Consider the following 25988-nt stretch of genomic DNA (forward strand, 5'->3'; position numbering starts at 1 on the left):
ACAATAAAGCTGAATACACACACACACACACACACACACACACACGATCAAAAGAACTCTCCTTTATCCAGCTATAAAATTCAAATTATAGATCGAGAAATTATACATAGAGCCCATTACTCACTGATGTCTCTGAATTTGAACATAACAGTCCTATTTGTGCTCATACACGACTTTGATATAGCTACATCATGGAAAAAAGTCTCGTTGGATTTTTGACATCATTTAGTGCCATTTCTATGAAGGCTTTCGCCATATAGGGTCAAGACTAGGTGTGAATACATGAATAAGGTTTTCAGCACACAGTGAACGCACTTAAAATGAAGAACCCTTATGGGGGAGAACCTTACTCACAACAAAGTGTTTTCTTATCAGAAATTGTTCCAAGTAGTATGCTACAACCTTCTTGGATGCTAAGAACCCTTAATTAACCAATCAACCCTTAAAGAACCATTGAAGAACCTGCACTCCCAGAAATAAAAGTACCAAACTCCATTTTTCTTGTCACCGGAGTATAACCATGAAAGGTACATGTTTTGTACCCTTAGTGTATATATATATATATATATATATATATATATATATATATATATATATATATATATATGTGTGTGTGTGTGTGTGTGTGTGTGTGTGTGTGTGTGTGTGTGTGTTTAAATAACTAAAATTATTTAAGGGATGTAACTGTACTTCTAAAGCTTAAAGAATAAAGCTTTAGCTACCAGGAAAAGTACAGTTTGGTTCTTTTATTTCTCACTGTAAGAGTGTAAACATGTGGCACAGCCCCAATTACTGGTAAGTAGCCTATTTTGTTCTTAATACCCTGAAACCAAACCCTGCTGAAAAAACCCCAATAGAAAAAATCACCGAAATTCTAATGACTTCCAGTACAAAAATCATTACAAACCATCAGCTGTTAGCCATTAAAACCAAATGGTTTCCATTGTATAGTAAGAGGTATTAACTACGTAGGTCCTTAATGGTATCCACTAGACATGATATGTCACCAATAGAAGGGAACACATTACCAGTAGAGATCCATGGGGACCATTACAGTTTCCATTAAAACCAATACAATTCCCATTAAACCATTACAAATTCTATGAGGGTTTCTACTGTTGTTTTTTTTTTCTACAGGGACTTGCCAGAACGTTTAAAATCAGCTAAACTGACTGTTAATGCGTTTAGCAAAAAAAAGAGTCCATAAAAAGGTTTTTGAGGGTTCACTGGATTAGGGTTTTTAGCCTCCTTAAAGGGTTTCCTTAGAACTTGTTACGATAGGAAAACACTGTTGTAGGAATCTGCATAAAACATTTAAGGATTTCCCCCAGATTGACAACCGAAGGGTTGAAAACTTTTTAAGACTATATATTTATGAGAATTTAAGCATACAGATAATAGAAGAGAAGTGGGGAAGGAAGAGAACATCACATTACAGTTATACGTCCCTCTGTGCTACACAATACATTACGATACACTCTCAGTCTGTTTTGTTTTTTGTTGGTCCTCTAAGTGTAATAATTGAAAGGGACAGCAGAGGGCGACACTCCAGTACTATTAATAAAACACGTTCAGGTGTCTATTGAATTTTGTTTAAATTTTATGCTAGCCTATCAGTGCTAGAATAACTGTTATTCTAACATATATGCACACACACACACACACACACACACACACACACACACACCCCAATCAGCTATAACATTAAAACCACTGACAAGTGAAGTGAATAACATTATCTTGTTTACAAGGGCACCTGTTAAGTGGGATATATTAGGCAGCAAGTGAACAGTCAGTTCCTGAAGGTGTGTTGCGGTATCTGGCACCAAGATGTTAGCAGCAGATCCTTTAAGTGCTGTAAATTGCGAGGTGGGGCATCCATGGATCAGACTTGTTTGTCCAGCACATCCTGCAGATGCTGGAGAAGATCGGCTCAAGATCTGGGGAATTTGAGGCCGAGTCAACACCTTGAACTCTTTGTCATGTTCCTCAAACCATTCCTGAACAATTATCCTGCTGAAAGAGGTCACTGACATTAGGGAGTACCATTACCATGAAGGGGTGTACTTGGTCTGCAACAATGTTTAGGTAGGCGATACGTGTCAAAGTAACATCCCAGGTTTCCGAGCAGAACATTGCCCTGAGCATCACACTATCTGCTGACTTGCTTTTTTCCCATAGTAAATCCTAGTGCCATCTCTTCCCCAGATAAGCAATGCACACCCACCCGGCTGTGATGTAAACTAAAATGTGATTAATCAGACCAGGCCACCTTCTTCCATTGCTCTATGGTCCAGTTCTGATGTCCAGTCCCACTGTAAGCACCTTCAGCAGTGGACAGAGGTCAGCATGGGCACTCGGACCGGTCTGCCGCAACTCAGCAAGCTGTGAAGCATTATTTCTTCTGACACATTTCTATCATAACCAGCATGGACTTTTTCAGCAATTTGTGCGACAGTAGCTCTTCTGTGGGATCAGACCAGATGGGCTATCCTTCACTCCACATGTACATCAAAGAGCCTTGGGTGCCCATGACCCTGTCACCAGTTCACGGGCTGTCCTTCCTTGGAACACTTTTGGTAGGTACTAACCACTGCATACCGGGAAGACCCCGCAAGACCTGCTGTTTTGGAGATGTTCTGACCCAGAACTGCCCATTTTTCCTGCTTCCATCATATCAACATTGAGAACTGACTGTTCACTTGCTGCCTAATATATCCCCCACTTGACAGGTGCCATTGTAGCAAAATAATCACTGTTATTCACTACTGCATATACGCTATGCAATATATGTAACACATTAGTCATGACAATTTTATAAGCTTTTGAAAAAAACTAACCAAAGTATATGTCATTTGTCCTGCCCCAAGATTTTTTTAATACTGTCCACACCCTCTTAAATGATCTCACATGAATGAAGTAATGTTATTTCTAACAAAAACACTTCCACTGCAAGAGCTTAGTAATAAGTTTCACGTTATGCTTCTATATTATACTGTCCTAATTGACTTGATGTCCCAATATACCTGAATTTACCTTCGTGTAAAAGTGCATGTAGTATATATTTAAACTTGATTTATTTATGTACCTTAAATCGTATTTAAAAGTTGACTACTGCGTATCCACGCTTCCGTGTGAAAGACACACATTAAAGGTACAAAAGATGTTCCATCTTAGGGTCCCACCCCAGTGACAAGGAAGAGGTAGTTTATTAACCATACAGTTATTGTTGTTGTTGTTCTGAGAGTTTATAGAAGGTGCTGTGAATGACCCGCTGTAGTTATGGGACTGGTCTGTTCAATTATTTGAAGCATATCGGATTGAACCTGGATTTACACACCGATCCTCACCGCACTTGCGTTCGTAATTGGCGCGAGTGACGTCATGGCACGTCAGGCCACGCAGCTGCGCGCGCCTCCGCACCAAAACTCACTCAAAACTCCATGACAATAGAGTGAGCGGAGAGTGAAGCCCGGTGCGCGCGCTCAAAGCTTAAAGCTCAGCGTCAGGCTCGAGACACATCAAACTGCCTGAGAACACACACACACACACATACACACACACAGAGAGAGAAAGAGAGAGATTTCCCTGGAAACCACGTTAACTACAAACTGTCGGATTTTGGGCAAATCTGTGTTGATTGGAGGAGCAGTGAAACTGTCAGACAGGCTTCGTGGATGGATTGAGCGTCTGTGAGAGTTTGTAAAGCTCAAGTGTGTATGATTGCGTTTATTTTGAGGTTTTCCGCTAACTGGAGAACTGAATATGAGAGCATCATTTATTTTAACGGCTGAAGGAAAAGCGCTAGAGGTGTTCCAGATCTCGAGATGGTAACTAAACCGGAGACGGGAGTGGACTAGACTCCATAAGATCTGCTGTTACGTTTTGAACACACAGAGGAGCATTAACCGACGCGTGTAATAGACATCAAGTGAACGGTTTGTGCGGCATGGCGCGCTGGGTAAGCTGTCTCGTTCTGGGTTATCTCACATGGCACTTGTACATCCCCGATGTGCGGGGAGAGTACTGTCACGGCTGGCTGGACAACAGCGGAAACTACCACGAAGGCTTCCAGTGTCCGGAGCACTTGGACACGGCGGACGCGGCAGTGTGTTGCGGGAGCTGCGCGCTGCGGTACTGCTGTGCTGCCACGGACGCGCGCCTGGACCAGGGCAGCTGCACCAACCACCGGGACAGCGAGCACACGGAATACACACCGCGTAAGACACACACACACACACACACCTGGGTCATGCACTGCAGTCTGGAACAATGACTCAACTCATCCATAACTTAACTGTTTAGAGATTTAAAAAGGATAAAACCTACTCAAAACATACACTCATACTAAAATAGTAGCCTAAAACAAATGAACACGGTTTATATATATATATATATATATATATATATATATATATATATATATATATATATATATATATATAATTATTTAAAAAAAAAAGTTAGATTCGTTTAGTGTGGTTTAGGATGATCTGCGCTTTTCCTTGATGCTAGAAAAAAGTGCACATGTCTATAGAAACTTAAAATGACGCACATTAGTGTCTGCTGGTAGAAATACAGCACAATATGTGTATGTTTTGGTAAAATCATTCTGCACACAACAAAGTGCAAAATACAAAAAAAACAAAACAAACCAAACCCAATACAAACAAGCTTGTATTTCATGATAGATGTGGACAGGTCTATATAATACAATAATATAATAAACTCAATATTTAAAGTACCCACATGAATAACTCGGCTATAGAGCAGATTGGTGATGAAGTGACACAGTGAATACGCATACACATGTTTAGTAGCTGTGGAATACATGCTATTGCTCTGAAGTCCAATCTTAATTTCTGAATTGATTGCAGTTCAGTCCAATTCAGTCTGCAGAGCTGTGTAGGAATGTTGTTTAGCAGAATACACTGCAGGTGTTGAACAAATGTTTACTGTAGCGCACTGAAATATTGTCGGGAACGCAGAGGCTCTGAAGGGTGCGATTTCATTTCCCTCGCAGGAGACTGAAGGAGGTAAAGACTACAGACTCGATCACACTGCGCAGAGACACCTGTTCTCATGTGTGATTTATAGGAGCAGGAGACAGACACGAAACGAGTTTGGAAACCAGATACACCTGAGTGTCACCACACACACATTCCCCCCTCCCACCCCCTCTCTGTGTATGTGTGTGTATGTGTGAGAGAGAGAGTGAGTGAGTGTGTGTGTATGAGAGAGTGAGTGAATGTGTGTGTGTGTGAGAGAGAGAGTGAATGTGTGTGAGTAAGTGAGTGTGTGTGTGAGTGAGTGAGTGAGTGAATGTGTGTGTGTGAGAGAGAGTGTGTGTGTGTGTGTGAGAGTGTGTGAGTGTGTGCGTGAGAGAGAGAGTGTGTGAGTGTGAGTGAGTGAGTGAATGTGTGCGTGTGTAAGAGAGAGAGAGAGAAGCTGGAAATGACTGGATTGGAACCAGTGAACAAATAAGAAATATAAGAGAAATGAGATTTTATTGAGGAAAACTGTCCTCAAAGCTCTTTGAAGAATATATACACACAATATAGTTAGGACATTTGATGTCCAAATATGAGGGCAGTAGGCTATCAGGAGGTTGTAGTATAGTTTAGAGGCTTAAAGAACATGCTAGTTTAGTTGTATCCATATTTAACATATTTAAGGTTATGAGTGCATGTATAAGTGCAGATAACTGCTCCTGAGAAGATCTGTAAGATCCTTCATTTTCATTATAGCATGAGAAACAAAACACCAAATCTAACTGTTGATCAAACAAACCAATTCTAAGATCTATAAAGAAACTCGGTCATTTCAAGTTTATGCGTCGTCTTAGATAACCACCCCTATAACCCACCTTCAGTCCAAAGTCAAGTTCCAAGGCCGTAACATCAGACTGCAATCTGATGCTGTTACATAAACTTGTCCTGAGGCAGAGGAAGAAAATCTTTCGTTTGCCGCCGCTCGGTCATCTTTAGTAACAGTAACCATTCAGCTGTCTAAAAGCAGACGTGCTCCCAATACAAGAGCACGTATTTCAGCAAAACACCTTATAAATGAGTGAATCGTGTACTTTATGTTCCTTATTAGATGGCAAGTGTTTGAAAATCGCAATTACGTTATTAGAGATTATTATGTTATTAGAAACACAGAAATAGAAATGTCACAAGAATTTTTTTAATGAGTAGACAGCCTTAATTACTAAATAGACAGGTGTAAGTACTTGATATCTTATTGATGTTATATTTCATAACAATTTTTACACTTAATATTAAAAACCAAGTAATTAAATGAAACAAGCTTAAAGCATCACATAATTATCTACATCACCATCCAACAGAATAGGTTTGTTCAGGGGTTCTCTGGAGAGTTGAGGGTTTTTTTAGGGAAACATTTCGTTGAAGTGTTCTACCAGACAGTCACCTAGAGTTCTAGATTTATCTTCTGTCTAAGACGAGGTCAATCTCCACAATGTGTTTCCCATGAAGTCTGACCATTCATGCATTTCCCCCTGCTCTTCCTCCTTCAGAACCTATCTACATGCCGTTCCTGATGGTTGGCTCCATTTTTGTGGCGTTTGTGGTCATTGGCTCGTTGGTGGCTGTATACTGTTGTACGTGTTTACGGCCCAAACAGCCGACCCAGCAGCCGATCCGCTTCTCCCTGCGTAGCTGCCAGGGCGAGACCATCCCCATGATCCTGACTGCAGGGGCGGCACCTACCAACCTGCGCGCACCATCTCGCCAGTCCAGCACGGCTACAACAAGCTCCAGCAGTGCTGGCGGGGGCAGCTCACTGCGCCGCTTCTCTCTGAGCAGATCTGATGTTCTGGGACTCCAGCAGCCCCCGCAGCAGCTCCTGCTGGCCTCAGCCTCTTCTGTATCCACACCAGTGTCCCTGGCACCAGCTCAGCCCTTACTGCCTCCTCCACCTCCACCTCCATACTCATCTCCACAGTGCCTGCAGGGCAGCGTGTCTTACGTGCACACACACCAACACGGCCACCATCAGAGCCTCCACACGGCCCAGAGCTCCAACCTCCTCCTGTCTCAGCAGTACTTCTTCCCCTTGCAGCCGGAGCCGTTTGGTGGGAGTAAAGGCTTTGCTGACTTCAACCAGAGCTGATCTGGAGCTTCAGGAACAGGACACTGGACACACTATTTCTCTAGCCTGAACTGGAATACAATATGAAGTGATGCTTCTTTTGGGGGGGAAAAAAGAAGGGAAAAAAAAAAGTAGTTGTCAGGCTTTTTGTTGAGTTGCAGAGGGTTTGGTTGAAGCTGAAGAGCTGCTGAAACTAGCAGGAACGAGACAGGCACATAACTACAGAGGAAAGCACAATATTTTTGTCTGGAACTCACGCAGGCCCCTGTTTGCACCTCTTAATAAATTATATTCAATTTATGCACTTTTATCGTGTTTTATATAAATATTTCTATCTTTCTGGATGTTCGATAAAGCGAATTAACACGGGACGCTCAAGGAAAGGACTGTAAGAATGAAGACCTATTTAGAAGAATTATTCTGGACTACTTGGTTCTCATTGACGGAATTAAAACAACGCAAACCAGGAATGAAAACAATCTTTTAGACAATCACAGATACGGTTACGGTTTACTAGATAGAGAGTGCAGAGTGTGTACGTGTTTGTGCGGATGTGTGCGTTTGCTTTGTAGAACGAGATTAAAATATGTAGTTGCCTAAACCAGGGAAGCCGATTGTCCACATTAAAAAAAAAACTGTTTTTTTTTTTTTTTGTTCGTGCTGATATGTATATTTTACAGCACATTATGTTTGCTCAGTGAAAAGAATAGCTACTAACGTCGAGCCATGTTTCTTCACATTCCTCGCTCCTCTCTAAACTACAACAGAGTAAGACACAGCTACCTCTGGGACTGTTTTTCTTTTCAACTGTTTGTTTTTCCATGATCTGGTTTAGGTTTTGTATTTCATTTAGCATAATTCATAGAAAGCTGCATAATTGCCCATAATCGTGCTGGTTTCAGGTTACGTTGACAGTTACACGCTCTCTGCTAGATTTGTGGTGAGCGAAATGCTCCGAGCGCTCACGTTACTGAAATATCGGACCAACCGGAGCGGCGCATCGAGCTGGGGAACAGTCATGTACGAGAACTGTGTGAACACTCTGTTCTGCTGTTTAAAAACAATCTGATTAAATGTCACATTTTTAAATAATTTTGCTGTAATAAAGTAGTAACTTTTCTTCAAAGGGTTTTCTCTGAATGTGGGAACAGTCTCATGATGTATTCATGTAAGAAATAGGGATTTTTAAAATGATTTTTAATACAAGGCAGAAATCTGCAGTTTTTCTGACCAACACTGTACATTATACAAGATGGGAAAATAGTTTACTCCAAGGACAAACTCAGAACAGGCCACCAAGACCGATACTGATGCTTTCGTTGTAAAAATATTTACTGAACTATACTGGAGCATTTCGGCAATCCCCAGACGATCCGGACAGGAACTGAAACAAACGGCAGTAAAATGAGAAATCTAGTCATCAGAGATGGCATCTATTTAGTACACATGAACTGGGTTGATAGTTTCTGGGGTCCTCTCCGCCTTTTCCTGTTTAGTTTCTCACGGCTGTGTGCGTGTGTTTGTCTGCCCAATTTATAATGATTCAATTTTCTTAATTACAGGATAAAATAAATACAGTACACACCAACACTCCAGCGAGTCTTCAAGCCAGAGTTCAACTCTTGCAAATGTGTGTAACGAGTTGGATTTGTGAAAGGAAACCAAAGAAAAGTGAACAGAAAACATTTTTTTCCATTTACATGCAATACGAGGACCGTACGGATTCGTGCTTATCCCACAGGGTCGTGTCTAAACGAAGCAGAGAAGAAATTTAGGCCTAAATGCAGTCAACATGATTCAAACCCATTGAAGCTCATAAACAGGTTTAGTACGGTACAGGCCGAGGCCCGGAGACGAAGCAGACAGAAACATCCAGCTAAAGAACACCACAGTGTGGCAAATAAACCAAGAGCATGGGACGCCGTGATTCATAGTAGTTTACACAAGAACCTGGAATTTACATGACTGCAATATTTTATTCTTTTACAGTCTTCATGAGCGATAAACACAACATGTCCCGACGCAGTGTTTATTGACGGAATCTACAGGTTTAACACAAAATTATTTACCGGGTTGAATGATTTGGTGGATTTACACTGGTCTAGACAGGAAATAGGCCAGTGGAACACTATTCTGAAACCTGATGCTTAATATTAATGTGGGAATTAATGCTAAATATTAGATTTATGTTCAAAACAGGCTTTTTTTTTTTTAAATTCTGTTTCTGGTGAAAGTCAAGTTTTACACAATGTCAGTTAAATTTCTGAGGCAAATCTCATGACAAAGCAGTGAAAATATATACACAGAAGGGAACCCATCTTGAGTTCAGTTCTAAAAGTTAAAAGTGAACGAGGTCAGAATTAATGACGAAAAGCGTTTATTTCCTTGTTCATGTTGTAAAGTTTATTTCATTAGTCCGTTACGACAGTAAAAGACAGAACACTTAAAATTTCGCAGTCCCGACATGCTGAACAATCATTAAACAATGAAGACATAAAATAAAGAAGAAAAAAAACAACCAAAAAAGGTTAATACAAACTTTTTTTTATTTATTAAAAAAAAATGCAGAAGGAGAATTAGTGTACGACTAACATTTAATCCAGTCATGCAGTCAACCACGTCCACAGACAACAGCTTTGCTAACGCACAAGTCCGACTCTGTCACTGGCTTCCTGTTCGAAAACTCAGCACTCAGTTCAGCGAGAGCCAATCAGAACCGACAACCGAGAAAAAAACCCAAACACTCACCAAAAGCAGAGATAAGAAGACAAATGCACTGTAGCTGTACTTTACAATTAGCTGGAAAGGAAACGCTGAGATTCCCGTTTAAAGAAGAGATACGCTGTGAGCTTTTAAATAAAAGTACATACAGACACACACACACACACACACTACTGGAAATAATACTCAAGATCAGAGAGACTCGCCACCACTGGAGAGATTAACAGTGCAGTGCACAACATCATCTGTCAAGCTTTAGTTAGGCATCACTGACAAGAACCCCTCAGTGCCTGGGACAGATACATATACACACACACTCCCCCTCCCCACACACACACACACACACACACACACACACACACACACACACACACACTAGCACACATCCCACACGCGTACACGGCCATGCAGCAGCACATAACTCACTGATTATACCTGGAGTCGTGCAGACGAGGAGCGAGCAGCATCACACGCAGGAAAGACACAGACATGGGAGGTTCACACAATCAAATGCAGACTCACACGTGCACGCACACGTGCACACACACACACACACACACACGCACATGCACACGCACATGCACACGCGCACGCACACAACCCTTCCTTCGCCAATACAAAGGGATTTAAGATTCAGGATGAAGAAATAGCAGTTATTCTCCCAGGGTTAATTTAAAACAGACATGCTTAACAACAGGTACACACACACACACACACACACACACACACACTTTCAAGCACGCACACACAAACCCACACACACACACATGCACATGCAGACAAGACACAATAAACACACAAATATAGAACCTGCTCTCCCACAGGGAGAAGAGAACTAGTGCACAAACTCGAGCGTAAAAGAAGAAAGAAAGAAGCCTTAATAATGTTAACAGGACAGTTCCAGTCACAGGGATATTAGACTCATCTTCCTAGGAGACGGACAACAAAACAAAAGAATGACGTCTTGTTACAAAGCAGATCGATCCAAAAAAGTTGTACTTGTCCAATATAAAAATACAAATCCACAAAATAACTAACTATAGACACAAAGATGTTTTGATAGTGGGTGCACCTCTAAACTAAGTCCTCGTTACGTTCCTGTAAGCTAATGGCACTTCAGTTTTGTGGGATCGGCTCGCCATTTTCTCCAAAGTCAAACATTCGGATCATCTAAAATACTTTCAAAACTGGCTGAAAACAGACTCGATGTGAAGCTCAGTACAGCCTCCCCAAAAATTCTACCGAATCAGCCAGGCACTGCAGAGACAACAGCAGCTTCACGGGTTACTGGATTATAAATTCTACCTAGCTAAGGATCTGAAATACTCTCTAATTGGGGACTAAAAAGTTCCTATTAGGCACATTTCGTGATTTGCAGCTGTGTGCCATGTGGAATGCAGTAACAGATTCAGGCACAAAAAAACAAACAAACAAACAACTGAATCAGGCACAAAACAACTTATTAAAAAAAATTAAAATAAATAGTAATAATAAAATAAAAATGATGACGGAGGAAATTAGAACAAGCAAATCTTTTCAGGTGTGCAGTGGTAAAATCAGTGAAGAACAGAAATGCTTGGGGAGAAATCTGTAAATATGATGAGATAATACATCTTACATTTGAATCCTATGACTGTACTCTTTGGCAATTTCCATTTCTAGAAGATCTGTAGCAGGAATTATGTAGAGCGACAGGAGAGAGGGGATAAATTGCTCTCACTGATTAGAGAAACAGTCAAAGACCACTAATAGAAACTGTTACTACCGTCATCCCAGCAGATTTCAGTTGGCTTTAACTACAGAAGTGTGAATGTCAGGGAAGAGAACATGTTGGTGTCTTTCGCAGTGTTCCCAGTGTTTAGTGGGGCATTAACACTGCAGTCCAGCGTAAACCACACTCCGCTGGACACACAGCGACTGCACGGCACTGGGACAACTTCAAAACTATGGATTCATTTTGTTCCTTGCTTTTTTTTTTTTTAATTTATATTATTATTATTCCCTTTTCGAAGTACAGAACTCTTGCTCTGTCCTACTCAAGTCCAGTAAGAGAGCTGGACAAAAACAACCTGACAGGCCTTAACTTCTGTCAGCTTCAAAAGGTTGACTGGCGGCTGAGGGGCCGGGCCGAGGGGGCCGGATCTCACCACTCGTTGGTCCGCTGCTTGGTAGTGTCATAGGCCCTGATGACCTCTGATTGGGAGACCACTCCGTTCTCATCCTGAGAGAAAGCGTAGCCATCTGCAGGAAGAGATTACGGACAAGACAAGTCAGACAATACAGTACAAATACGCATAGAAGGGGTGGGCAATACGGCAAAATAAATTACAATACAAGAAAAAATTTCGTTTTTCTAACAAAGTGGCCATGCCACATTTGTGGACATTAACGAGGAAAAATGAAAGCAACAGTCCAAAAACAGATTTTAACATCTAATTAGTTAACATTAACAGTGGTGCAATTGCAATATCAGTGTTCTACTGTCATATTGCCCAGCCCTAGCTGATAGAATTTTCTAGAGATTACATTGAGAAAAGTGAACAATACAAATATGAACACACTTTTTAGAACCAAGTCAGATTGCAAAGATCTATATAAAATGATGAAATGGCAATTGAAAAAGGAAATTGTGGTTAACTTAAGTGTTAAGTGTATGTGAGGGATCAGTGTGGGCGTGACCTGTTAAGACAAAAGCAGCCAATCAAAACAAAACGGAAATGTTAGTGCATTGTGTTTGTTAAGCTATGATTATGTTGTCAGGTAAAAGACCCGCTTTCAGGTCTCTTTCAATGTGACCCATAGAACTGCTCTATATGTCCCTGTAACAGCATTTTTTTTTTAACTCTTTGTGCTAAGGAGTGACCCTCTGTCTCATGCTGTATGATGCAGAACCTCAGAATTCATCATTTAGATACACTATATCCTCTACTGCACTGCACACTGGGGTTAACCTTTGACCCCTGACTCACCTTTACGTCTCAACCGACTCGGCCTCTCCCTGCTGACCTGGAGGCGCATGCAAGAGGCCGAGGAGAACGGTGCATTGTGGGTATGACAGTGGGACATGGAAATAATTAGACGTGACAACAGAGCTACACAGCACAGCACAAACACATGCACAAACACATGAGGTGTTCGGGAAGAGGTGAAGCCATATTTAAAAGGTAGGTTAATAAAGCAAATTAGGATTAAGGTCTGATTTTCAGGTAAATGACATGCAGAATTAGACTATGACCGAGTGCGTCCCTTCCCCACCTAAAAACAAACAACAAAAATAATATCATGAGCAAATAATTAGAACAAAAGCAACAGAAAGCAAACAAGCGCAAAACAAGATGGAGGAAGCGTGCGTCAGGCCGAGCTCGACACAGGTGGGTATGTTCGCAATTATAGTTGCGAGGCATGTTAGTGTGTGTGAACGCCTTGTGAGATCAAATATCCTGTGACAGGCATTACCACCAAGCGCTGAGGTTGTTCTCCAGTGGTTTGACTAAAAACAACAATTCTGTCACATTACTCCCTCGTCTAGTCAAATGTCTAATGGTCTCTACCACGTGATGACCAGCTGGATCTTGGATCTGACTTTTATGTTATGTCTAGTGGGTGCTACACAACAGGATGGTGTCCTGCTCACACCACACGACATTTATCACTTGGGACCTGTTGTGTTGTCGCATCTAATTCTCGGATCATCTGAGTGACCAAAAAAAAAAAAAGTTATTGCAAAAAATGAAGAGCAACTTGCTGCAATTATTGTTTCTGCCCTCATTTTGTAAAGAAAGTAACAAACCAAAAAAAATGGATGAAAGATTGTTTGGGTAGTAGGCAATGTCTGTTCCACAAAGAGAACAGGAGGCACTACAATTTTTGCACCAGGAAGCATGCATTTGTGATATTATTTAGATGCAGTTGTGAGAGATATATATATATATAATTTAAATATTATATATATAATAATTACATATATATATATATATATATATATATATATATATATATATATATATATATATATATATATATATATATATATATAAATATAATATAACAGTATTATAAATAAATAAATAAATCTATATCTATCTATCCATCCATCCATCCATCTATCTATCTATCTATCTATCTATCTAGCTTCACCACTTCATCTCTTCGAATCCAGGATTTATCATGAATGGTGATATGCATGCCAAGTTGCTGGGAGTTCTTGTTGATTTTTTGTGTAGTGTGCGCTCGACGTAAAGAGAGATGATTCGGTGCGTTCCTCACATCTGGCAGCTTTTTTCAGGTTAATTTCCTCTGACTGTCCTAAGGTTTGTTGTCAGCATACAGTGGGTGGGAAATAAGTATTGGATGCGTCAACATTTTTTTTTAGTTTTCAATCCTTTTTTTCAGTACGTTTTTCCTGTCATTCCACTTTATTACACATAACTTTCTTTATGGACTTCAATGTTGTGAGTTCTTTATATTTCCGGATTTCTTGAGTTAATACTGATGTCTGGTGAAAATTTCATGTGAACAGCCTCATTGGAAATATATTTCCTGAAAAAAATTATGACGCATTCAATACTTATTTCCCCCACTGTATGTGCATCAGTATGCGCCTGGGTGTACGTGTGCACCTGCATTCTGATGGTAGAGATGGAAATAGTGGGGCGTGTGTCCAGCAGGTGGTCTGAGCGTGTGTGTGGTGTGAGTGTTTGGTGTTGGAGTTGGACTGAAGGTGTTTCGCTGACATACGGAGTATATTCTGCTGCATGGAGTCGGAGCGGTACAGGCTGACTGTGCTCTTCTTAAACACGTTCTTCAGTAGTTGAGCCCTCTCGGTCAGACTGCACGCACACACACACATGCGCACACACACACACACACACACACACACACACACACACACACACACAGAGACAGAGAGACAAAGAAGGAGAGAAAGAGAGAGTAAAGAGTGAGATGCAGACATTATTCAGAACTCTGTCCCACATGAGTGAACTCTCTCACCTGTAGCAGAACCACGAGGAGGACAGACACAGGACAGAGTGTGTAAGATTTACACACCAAAACCCTTAACAGAGCTGCGAGTGTGTTCTGTCTTTGGCCTGCTGAGCCGGGAGAAGAGCCAGCAAGATGATTCACACAGAGCTCAGATCCCCACTCGCACCTTTTCATTAATACTGCCTGTACCTACTGCAGCTTACAGATGATAAAGTGGACAGTGAAAGAAAGTGCAGCTTGTTGGAGAGCTGCTGGTGTTTATTTCACACAGCGAGCAGAGACTTTCAGCCGTTATTGTCCTGTTCATCGAAGTGTGCAGCTCATGTTACTGTAATTCTTTACATTCAGCCAGAGGCTGACAAGGTTGGTCAGGGCTCTCTCTCTCTCTCTGTGTGTGTGTGTGTGTGTGTGTGTGTGTGTGTGTGTGTGTATAATACATATACATATATACACACACACACATATATATATATGTGTGTGTGTGTGTGTGTGTGTGTGTGTGTGTGCTCCTTACCTCTTCCCATGAACCACTGCTCCAGGGTCCTTCGACAGAGCCTCTAGTTCCTGAACCTCATCGACCAGGGTCTTGAAGTATGTCTTCTTTATACTGAGACACACACACACACACACACACACACACACACACACACAGGAGAGTGTCAGAAGTATAATTGGTTCACAATACAATAAATAATGCACAATAGAAGCTCTGTGCACACCAAAATTGCTGAAAAAATCCTTTTTTGATAGTACGCAAACATCAATTCTATGTCAACCATTAATAAAAAAACTACTAAATAATCACTTAAAATGAACAGCTGCATTTCCAAATGAGTTTACAGTCATTTCAATGTTAATTTAGAGGCAGAGAAAGTGCTGTTACAAATCCCAAATCATTAAATAACCTATTACTGCAATCAGTGCACACATCTCACAAACGCGCAGAATGATCTTTTCAGGTTAATACAATTATTCATCCGACACTAAACTCTGACACCTAGGACCAAGTCCAGAGAACAGCACATGAGGAAAGGGAACTCACACTTTGTAAGCCAGGTCAAACACCAGAGAAGTGACAGGAATGAAACACAGTCCCATCCAGAAGAGTCCAGAGCTGAACATCATATCTGCCTAAAATACACACAGAAACACACACACAGAAACACACACACACACACACACACACACAAAGTGGTCATGTAAGGTATATGAGATTACTATAAACAACTAAACATCTATAGAGAGATATTGAAGAGGGGACATGTTGCGTAATGGTGCTAGTGTGGTTAGAGGAATGCGTGTGTGTGTGTGTGTGTGTGTGTGTGTGTATATGTATGTATGTATGTATGTATAGATAGATAGATATAGATATATCAGACAAAACCAATGGTAGTAAAATACACTCTTTTTAAGTATATTTTAACAAGTCAGCTGAATTCATGGTCATGAGAAGCTGCTAATCATTTGCAGTGTAGAGTGTTTTCCATTCTCACTCAGCCCACCTGCTCCTGCATACCTGCAAACTGCTCAACTGAGTGTGTGTGTGTGTGTGTGTGTGTGTGTGTGTGCCTAAAAGAGAGTTTCAGTGTGTGAGAGAAATGCAGAGGAGACCAAAGGACAAACACCAGTACAAGGCTTGTTTGTGCATTAGGTAAATGTTTGCACCGCACACCCTTCAACCCAGCACTCGCGCTGGGAATTAAGGAGAGGCATCACTCATCCTGTAGGTGTACAGTCGCATTTTCCTGCCCGCTTCGAATATTTAATGGCTGTGCTTTTTTGCCAAAACATGCTAAATGTGTTTCCACAGGTCAACAGGAAACTCATTTTTCTCTTTTCATTGAATTACAAAAAAAAAAACAACAAAAAACAAACAACCACCACCACCACACACACGTTCAAATATGTTCATCTGTTCGACTCAGGAGACTAGGATGAAGCCTTGGAAAAATCTCAACTGGACCAGGAAAATTGTGTTATCTTTTCAAAATTCTTTAACTAAAACAAATCATTAATATGCTTTCAGATGAAGGCTAAAGTAAGGCCAATATCAGCCTGCAAGCCAAAATACACCAATAAATTAAATAAACACAGACTGGAAAGACATTCATCTGTTTGGATTGGGTGAGAAACGGAGCAACAAAGCAGTTCGCTAATTAAATAATGATATTCAAGTCCTCAAACCTCACACATTCATCTCTCTGAGAATTAAAATAACATTTGGAGAGCAACACTGTGCTCCTGTAAAACATCTGACAATAAAAATACGTCTGACGGCACAGAGAAGTCTGCCGTGTGTGAGAGACAGAAAGAGACACGGAGACCGTATTAGTCATGTGGTTCTAGAGCATCTACGTCAACAGCCAGTGATCCTCCTGCGTGCGCCATCAAGCATGGCCATGCAGTCGTTCGCACATCGCCTGTTTGCTTTGGCCCTGCTGCGCCGAAACGATCAGTCATTAAATGTCAAAGAGCACCAATTCACTCCCTTGCATCGCAATTTGCCGTACATGCCTGCGCCACTTGTCCAAACTTGGCGGCCCCTAAGCAAAGTCCTTCCTGTAATGGAAACCAGGCGGGTGCCTAAAACGGCGCCATGAGGCACGCCCGCACCCACCAATCAGTGTCAAAGCTATCAAAGAACTCAGGTGTTGCCAAATTAGCTAAGCTGGTCACTATTACAGCTCAATAGACTTTGATATCTGACAAAACATATGGGGAGGGGGGAAAAGGAAATCTCAAATGACTGGAAATCTATTATTATTATTTTTTTTTTACCCTCCTCGTAATGTCTCTGTTGATCCTGACTGAACAACCGTGTTCTGTGCCACTGAAAGATTTTTAAGAAAATTGTGCTCGGCGTTGCTAAGAGACATCAAAGAAAAACCACACAAGATCTTCATGCCATGTGGAACTTCAGCAGCCCCTGGGATTAAAGATCTCTCAGCGAAGTGATAGTTTTCTCAATAACAGCACTTTAATCATCATTTTCAGGTTTATCTATCAAGAAATCAAGCGTAGTCTGGGGAATTAAACGCAAACAAAAACCAACGACGAGAATGTTACATCAGTGCCAATAAGTTTGAAAACCGGAAAAGAACAATACACACGTTCTCAGAAAACCTCACGAGAGCAACACTCATGCAAAGAAAACAATTAAGATGAATATAAATTGCCATGTTAGCAACTCTGTGAGTGAACTTGAAAATCTTTCACAAGCTGCACTTGTTTGTTTTTAGAGTTTGAGTTCTAAACTGGGATTTAATGGGGTGTTTATCCAAGGAGCAAGTTGGGTACACAGACTGTAAATCAGCGCCTCGGAGAGACGGCAGGACTCGTAGGTCCTGTTCCCCGCAGCGGTCTTGGTGTAGAGGTGTTTTTAGGATATATTAATAAATGTCTAATGCCTGCTCTCATCAGCCACGCTGGACTATCCACAGCTCCAGCTCTCTGTTTTGACAGCGCTTCAACTTATTCCGTGTCTACTCATGTATCTCTTTCCTGAACACACATGAAATGCACACACAAATCTTAGAAAAGGTTTAGAAATATCCAGTCAACCAAAGCAAAATGAGACTCTGGTGTGTAACCTGGAGTCATGGCCAAGTACCACGTTGTAAGTGCCAAAGATAACAGCACACAACCTGATTGTAGTGTTTCTGAATGCAGAGCTACACTAAAGGACCTCAGATACTGCTGTGATGGGCAAATAAAATAACATCAGAGTCATGACTAGTAAATATCTCGTGTATCATGATTAGTACTGTAAATATCACCCTGAATAGTTGGTGCAGCTTAATTATGCATTACACCACCACTCAAACCGATAAATAGAAATAACAACAATCATAATTATCTAAATCGTTATTGTTAAAGGTTTTCAGCTTTTGACTCATCAAGCCATCCAGTTCCCAAATGCCAGTGCAGGTTTACATGCATTCCCATGCAAAACAATCACAAAGCTGGCAGAATGCTGCCCTTTTGGTCACATCACACATTCCAAAGTTGAATTTTTGTTTATATTTTCAGAAAAGCACAGATTGAGGCCAGACTTTTTTATTTATTTAATTAATTTTAACTGTTTTGGAGGCATATTTGCAGGCAAAGGAGAAAAAAAACAAACATGAAGGACAAAGTGCTCTTGTTAATGAGTGAATATTTAGGATATGTATGGCAAGCTGAATTGAAAATATTTCATTGCCAATACCAAAAGTTTGCAATATAACAAAAAAAAAAAAAAAAAAAAACGGCAACAGGGACATTTGCCGGTACGTGATATGACGTCCCGTGTTAACTGTGGCTGCAAAATCTCTTGATTTTCCACCTCCAAAGCCACAGCAAAAACAAAACAACAACCTCCTTATCAGCAAAGTAAAACCATCTTTATTTAAATCTTTATTACTGATAATACATCTAGTATAGATCACAATCTAGGTTAGTTATCTAGCCATGACTATCAAGGACTAGTAAGGGTGTTGTTATGCTTAGAGTATGTGCATTGTATGTTTTTCACATCATGTAAAAAAAAAAAAAAAAATAGTGTATAAATTTCGGACTTTTCAGTCTAATCTCTATCCAGCACATCTGGAGCACAAAGACAAGAATTTTGAAGCAGTTCCCTATACTTGGGGGGAAAGAATAAAACAAACCCCCACCCCCCAAAAAAACCCTCCATGACTCAAAACTCACTTATAACGGAAGCCTAAGGGCACTTTTTGAATTTTGCCAATACGCATTTTAAATATGCGAATACATAATACAAATTCAAAACTACACCTGTTACAGTCTAAGTAGACTTCAGGATAATACAGACAGGCAACATGCCTTACCAAAGCTGTTCTTATGTACAGTAGTTTTATGCTTTCAAAAACTAGCATCAAAAAGATACTAAGTTCAAATCCCAACAATGCCTCAGGAAAACCCAACAATGGACGAAACTGGCTGCTGTCTTGGTTAGGAGGATGGCTTACTCTCTCTATCCTGTCAATCAAAGCAACACTAACCAACTGTGGGTGTCTGTGAGCGTATGTATGTGGAAGAGGGCAGAGAGCTCTTTTTGTGTGATGCTGCCCCGTGAAGCCGCTATTGGGTGGGAATTGGCGACTGATCAAACTGGGGAGAAAATGACGGGAAAAACACTCTCTCTCTCTTATTTATTTATTTATTTATTTTTTAGAACAACTTTTTACTCTTTTGGAATCAGTAGACTACTCTAAAGGTGCTTTGACTACAGTTGTCACATAACTACAAATCCTTCCTCATGAAAAAGTAGTCTAATCACTGAAACGACAAATTATACAGATTTAGATCGGAATTTACAAATAACAAGGAAATTCATTAAAATGTTGCACAAAAATATGTTTCACATAAATGTTGAACTGCCCTTAGACATTCATGAGTTTGGTTCTTTTCTCAGTGTAAGAACACGTGTGGTAATTGCACATACGCTACTAATGTAGTAGGCAGAGATTAGGTAAAAAAAAAATAATAATAATAATAAAACCATTTAATTTTTTTTTTTTATTTTTATTTTTTTAAATAGAGTATTCCTTTAACAATGCCTGGTGTTTGGCTGCTCGTGCCTGGCAGTGAGAATGCCTGAGTAGGAATGTTAATACCCGTGGTTGTGATGGTAAATGTGAGGCAGAACAATCAGGTCTGATCACTTTCCCCAGCAGACTGTACACTTACTGTATAACTGACTCAGCAATGCACAGGGACGTACTGAAATATAAGGTACTTTAAACCAAACTTATTCTAACCAGCTCTTCTGTACCATGAATATGGATTATTATGTGGTACAGAAAATAATGAAATGTGTGTTTATATCCGTGTCCAGGGTGTAAGAAGCGAAATATGAATGTGTGTATGTGTATTCAGTAAGACTGTAGAAAGACATGCGGCCCAAAGGAGTTAATGGAGAACTAATGAAATGAAGTCTCATTTAAAATCTGCTGTGTGCCGTGTGTGTGTGCGCGCTAGAAAGAAAGCGAGTAAAAGACAGATGATGGGGAAAGGAAAAGAACAGTCTAATTCCAAACAGAGCCAGCAAATCCACCAAATCCCTGATGCTGTCATTGTAATAGTGAAGAGAAGAGAGGCCCCTGACTGCTCACAGCTTCCACTATGGAAAACAAACACTCATTTTCTCCTTTCCTTCCATCCCTCTGCAGGCAGGCAACTCAACCACCAATGTGTAAACTGGGTGGAAATGAAAATACCTCTACTCTGATATTCTGTGCTGCATGGTGAGAAAGGTGTTTAACCAAGAAGTACTAAAGTACAAAGTCTAAGTATATACACGCTCCATCAGACACGCATACACACACCTGCTGATTTCTCCGGCTGCTAGCTATTCATTTCATTTTCTAGAGAAGAAGAAACGGAGCCCAAATATGAGAAACTAACAGGCTGCTGCCAATTAATGTTGTATAAAAATTATTACTACTAATAATATAAAGCACTGTCTTGGTGTGTCCAGTGTAGTAGTAACTACTTCCTTTTAGTGACGTTATGAAAAACGTGGGAAACATAAATATATAATTATATTACATACGTGTAGTTCCACATGTACAATTATGAAGATACACAGTAGATGTTTAACTAATTGTATTCTACTGTCCTCAAATACTCACACTTAGAAGAAAAGAAGCAAACTATATCACACTGAAATACCCTCACCGACCACTTTATTAGGAACACATGCTCATTTATGCAATTATACGATCAGTAAGTCATGTGTAAGCAGCACAATGTGTAAAATCACATGGATACAGGTCAAGAGCTTCAGATAATGTTCACAGAAAAAAAAAAAAATATTCATTAAAAAAAGGTGATCTCAGTGATTTGGCATGATTGTTGGTGCCAGATGTGCTGGTTTGAGTATTGTGAAATCCTGGGATTTTCACACACAGTCTACACAGAATGGTGCGAAAAACAAACACCATCAAGTGAGCAGCATATTTATGGGTGGAAATGCTTTACTGATTTGAAAGGTCGGAGGAGAATGACCAGACTGGTTCGAGCTGACAGGAAGGCTACGGTAACTCAACTAACCACTCTTTATTTACAACCATGTTTAGCAGAAAAGCATCTCAGAATGCACAACACGTGGAAACTTGAGGAGTATGGGCTACGACCGCAGTCCACATCGGGTTCCACTCCCGTCAGCCAAGATCAGGAATCTGAGGCTACAGTAGGTACAGGCTCACCCGAACTAGACTGATGAAGATTGGATAAAGGCAACATTTATATTCAACTATACAGTGTCCGTTATATTGTTTCCCATTCTGATGTTTAATGAGAGTATTAACTAAAGCGCTTGACCTGAAACTGCATGAGTTTATGCATTGCACTGCTGCTACACAATTGGCTGATTAGATAACGGAGTGAAGGTGTACCTAATAAAGTGGACGGTGAGTGTAAACAGTAGCCCACCACCAAATTTGTTTTAATGATGGAAAAAGTTACAAACGCCACAGAGATTGCCTTAATGCTATTTCACACTAGAACAAGCAGCAGAGACACACAGAAGGTGACATGCACACAAACACATGACAGCACACACACACACACACACACACAGTGAATGAGGGAGGCAGTGTTATATGGACAGCTAAAGCCTGGGTTCATACAGGGAATTACTGAACATCAAAGACAGTTATCCTGACGTCTGATGTCAACCGTTCAAATAAACACACACACAAAGAAAGTGAGAGAGAGAGAGAGAGAGAGAGAGAGAGAGAGAGAGAGAGAGAGAGAGAGAGAGACCCACACCTGAATAAAAGTCATTCTGATTAAATACAGGGTTTGCACCTTTAGTGTGGAAAATCAAACCGTTCCAGCAGAAGTTCTCACATCAAAGTCCTCCATCTCAAAGTTCCCTCATATCCTTTCTCCCATCTCTACATTCTAATCCAGTCCATCACACCGGCACCATTCTATTCTCATTTCTATCTGTCTTCACTCTGGTTGTGTTTGATCAGGGTCTTTCTCCTCTTCACGGCAGGGAAACATGCTGAGATGGCGAGCTGATGAAGAGGGAGCTGATGCGTGTCTGTTAGCAGCCAAATTCAGCTACAGAGAAACAGCTGAGCAGATGTGTGTGTGTATGCTTGTGAATGTGTGTATGTCTGTGTGTGTGTGAGAACAGAGAAGGTGTTATGATGGCAGTGGTGTTGATTGCTGTTATGCTGTGGCTTTGTGAGGAGTCAGTCTCTGTGCAGTTCCTGAGGGTGAGCTGAACTTCATCCAGCTGTTCTCATTTAGAGGGCACATTACACAGCTTTACTACAGCACCACAACACACACACACACACACACAGAGCTAGTTTTCTATTACAGTTCTTTCATTTTCAATTAAGCCAAAAAGAAAAACATTTACAGTATAAAGGGTGTCCCAGAAGAATGTGTGACCACCATGATGAAAACAGGCCAGAGGACATTGTGTTTAATCGCATAGTCTTCTGAAACATGGACATTTTCTTTTTTTACATTTTTCTAAACATTTGATATTAGAACTTCATTGCTAATTGTTAGTTATTGTGAATAACCCTCTTTTTTTAAAGAACTTTTTTTTTCTTAGAATTTATTTCTTAATATGTTTTACGGTCAACACTATTATGAGAAACAGGAAGTAAGAGTGGACTAATATGATATAAAATGAATATATATTTATAATTATTATAAGAACATCCATAATGCAAAAACTGACTGAAAAAGTATGCTCTTCTACTGAAATAAAGCTAATTTAGTGTAATAACAGTACGACACAAAGAATCTCTCAGGTGTGTGCTCAGAAATGTTCAAGGTGTTTGGTCTTTTGTACTACTATGGTAAGAGCTGGTATTAGGTTACAGGACCTAGGGCATCATCCGTACATCCAGAGAGAGAGAGAGAGAGAGGGGCAAAGAGAGAGAGAGAGAGAGAGAGAGAGAGAGAGAGAGAGAGACACAGACAGAGATAGAGAGAGAGAGAGACCGAGAGAAAGACCGTGAGAGAGAGAGAGAGAGAGAGAGAGAGAGAGAGAGAGAGAGAGAGAGACAGAGAGAGCACACAACATGGCTTAAAGAACAGAAAGATTTCAGAGAAAATAAAAACAACAGGAAAAAGAAAGACCAGGCTGCTGTTTTTGCAATGCAGGCTCAGACATAGCTGTAGTTTTGCTTTAGGGGTCAGTTAAAAAACAAAAAACAAAAACAAAAAAAAACCCCAACACCTGATTGTTTCGCATTCTGTAAGTGAGCACATATAATGGATAACAGTATGAATGATTTACAAGGCAAAATTAGTGAATCAGGCGGCTGTGTTTTTATTTGCAGTTCAGCTTCTGTTCCTAAGAGCTGCAGGAATGTACAGATGGCACAGATAGCTCTTAAATGCTTTCATGTTCATACAGGTGACACTAATAGGGCTTAAAAAGGCCCATTGGGTAAGTGTGAGGTGAGAGCTGGGGTTAAATCCAGCACCGCCGGAGGCCTTACAGAGGTGTGCGCTTCATGCAGCTCTTATCAGCATAGACCGGCGTGTAGAGGTTTCACAGCGCTCTGATTAATATATACACAATGTCCTGCCTGAGGGAACGAGAGGGTGGTCTCTCTCCCTGCGTGTCTCTTATGTGATATCTGCTAGAGATAGTACTAGGGAAGAAAATAGGTGTGTAACAGGGAAGAGAATAGGTGTGAATGTGTGAGTGTCTGTCTTACCTCTCCTGACATGTCTGGAGCCAGAGGTATGAGCGGCCATAGAGAGGAGTAGATTCCAAAGAACACTACCCACAAGACAATGCTGCCCCAAATGGCTATATGACTAAACTGTGCACAAAAAAAGATCACAGAAAAAAAACAAAACCTTAATACAATCTTTATCTGATTTTAGCCGATATCATTATATATTATTTATGTGTTCATGCAAACAGCATACTATAATGGCTTCTATTGGATTAAAGCTGGTAAACAAATGGAATGAACACTTGGACTTGCAACCATAAACATCACAAATAAATAATTACCAGTGTATTGACTTGAAAGCAAATTGTTAAGAGATAATCGCCTTGAGAAAGTGCTTTTAGTCAACTGACAATAAATACACAACATGATGGACTGAACATTGTGTATGCTGAGAAACTGTAGTTAAACTAACAGCTGGGCTAATAAAAGACATCCAATTTTTTTACATTATCGAACTACAAATATTGATGGATTATTACCAAAATCAGATTTTCGCAGATCCAAAATTAAGACTCTACTGCACAAAAAGGGACTCTGTTTTTTATTTTAATTAAAGTCCATTCCTTAATAAAAAAAATGCCATCAAACAAACATTCATGAATGATCAGATTATTCAGTGACGAAAACTGCTCTAAGTAAAATCTCTCAAAACTGCATTGTGAAATATATATGCCTAACCATACTACCAAAATAAAGCTTCTGACTATATATTTGTCCTAAATATTATTTTTTATATTATATTACATATGATTGTATTAGATTGATGTAAAAACAGTTGACCTAAATAACTGATTTTTCCCCCCTTAAGAGTCAAAGGAGTTCTCCCATGACATCACCACCATTATTACCAACGTTAATGAAGAGCGGGAGAGGAGGAGGAGGTGGAGCATGGGGGAGGAGTGTGTTAGGACAAAGTAGCAGAGCATGGAGAAACCCTTACCATGGTCCAGGAGGAGGTCTCCAACCCTGCCTTGAGACACACTGTGATCACCACAAACTGCAACACACAAACACGTCTTCTTACTTCTTAGCTTGCCTTAACTATTGTACACAGACATAAACATGTGACCTGCTCTGTTTCATATAGAAACCTCCCAGTACTGCAGTACCCAAGAACATTTCTCAGAATGACAGTAAGGACAGATGATGACTTCAGCAGGACACACAGATGCATTGTAAGGGCTTGATGGTCTCAGCACAAAGAGGACACAAATATGGGGTCCAGAAGCACCAAAGAATAGCTCTACACTCACAGTGTACACCATGTTCCCCAGGAGCAGATAGTCTGGAGTTTTTCCGTTCCCAAAGACAGTATCTGTGAGGAGAGTCAACATGAAAGCTTTTTAGTCTGCTGTATAGGGCACACACACACACACACACACACACACACACACACACACACACAGAGTTTGGTGAAAAGTCTAATATAAGGCTCTATTA

At 40.4% G+C, this 25988-nt stretch overlaps 2 protein-coding genes across 6 annotated transcripts in view; one reads left to right on the forward strand and one right to left on the reverse strand.

The window, feature by feature from the left end:
- The first annotated feature begins 2900 nt into the window (after positions 1-2900).
- Positions 2901-9227, forward strand: shisa3 (shisa family member 3). The gene is made up of 2 exons (XM_053631098.1): positions 2901-4220; positions 6539-9227. Exons 1-2 carry the CDS (start codon positions 3950-3952, stop codon positions 7132-7134), a joined length of 867 nt encoding a protein of 288 aa, XP_053487073.1. The 5' UTR covers positions 2901-3949; the 3' UTR covers positions 7135-9227.
- A 107-nt stretch (positions 9228-9334) lies between these two features.
- Positions 9335-25988, reverse strand: part of atp8a1 (ATPase phospholipid transporting 8A1) — a 157916-nt gene continuing 141262 nt past the window's right edge. For 3 of the 5 annotated variants that reach the window (XM_053631094.1, XM_053631093.1, XM_053631095.1), the window contains 6 exons: positions 25802-25863; positions 25489-25545; positions 24525-24632; positions 15863-15951; positions 15335-15427; positions 13932-14663 (listed from right to left, as the gene is read on the reverse strand). In XM_053631094.1, coding sequence (XP_053487069.1) covers positions 14402-14663; positions 15335-15427; positions 15863-15951; positions 24525-24632; positions 25489-25545; positions 25802-25863 — 671 coding nt within the window. In that variant the 3' untranslated portion in view covers positions 13932-14401. Of the gene's footprint in view, positions 12076-13931; positions 14664-15334; positions 15428-15862; positions 15952-24524; positions 24633-25488; positions 25546-25801; positions 25864-25988 lie in introns of those variants that run through there. The other 2 variants (XM_053631096.1, XM_053631097.1) reach the window with 1 other exon arrangement.

Source organism: Ictalurus furcatus, chromosome 8, assembly GCF_023375685.1.
Source record: "Ictalurus furcatus strain D&B chromosome 8, Billie_1.0, whole genome shotgun sequence".
Classification (NCBI taxonomy): Eukaryota; Metazoa; Chordata; class Actinopteri; order Siluriformes; family Ictaluridae; genus Ictalurus; species Ictalurus furcatus.

Excerpts from the sequence above, each read along its gene's own strand:
- shisa3 (XM_053631098.1), top strand. The coding sequence starts at position 3,950 with ATGGCGCGCTGGGTAAGCTGTCTCGTTCTGGGTTATCTCACATGGCAC. Across the intron at positions 4,221-6,538 it reads GCACACGGAATACACACCGC|AACCTATCTACATGCCGTTC; the intron begins GTAAGACACACA and ends TTCCTCCTTCAG.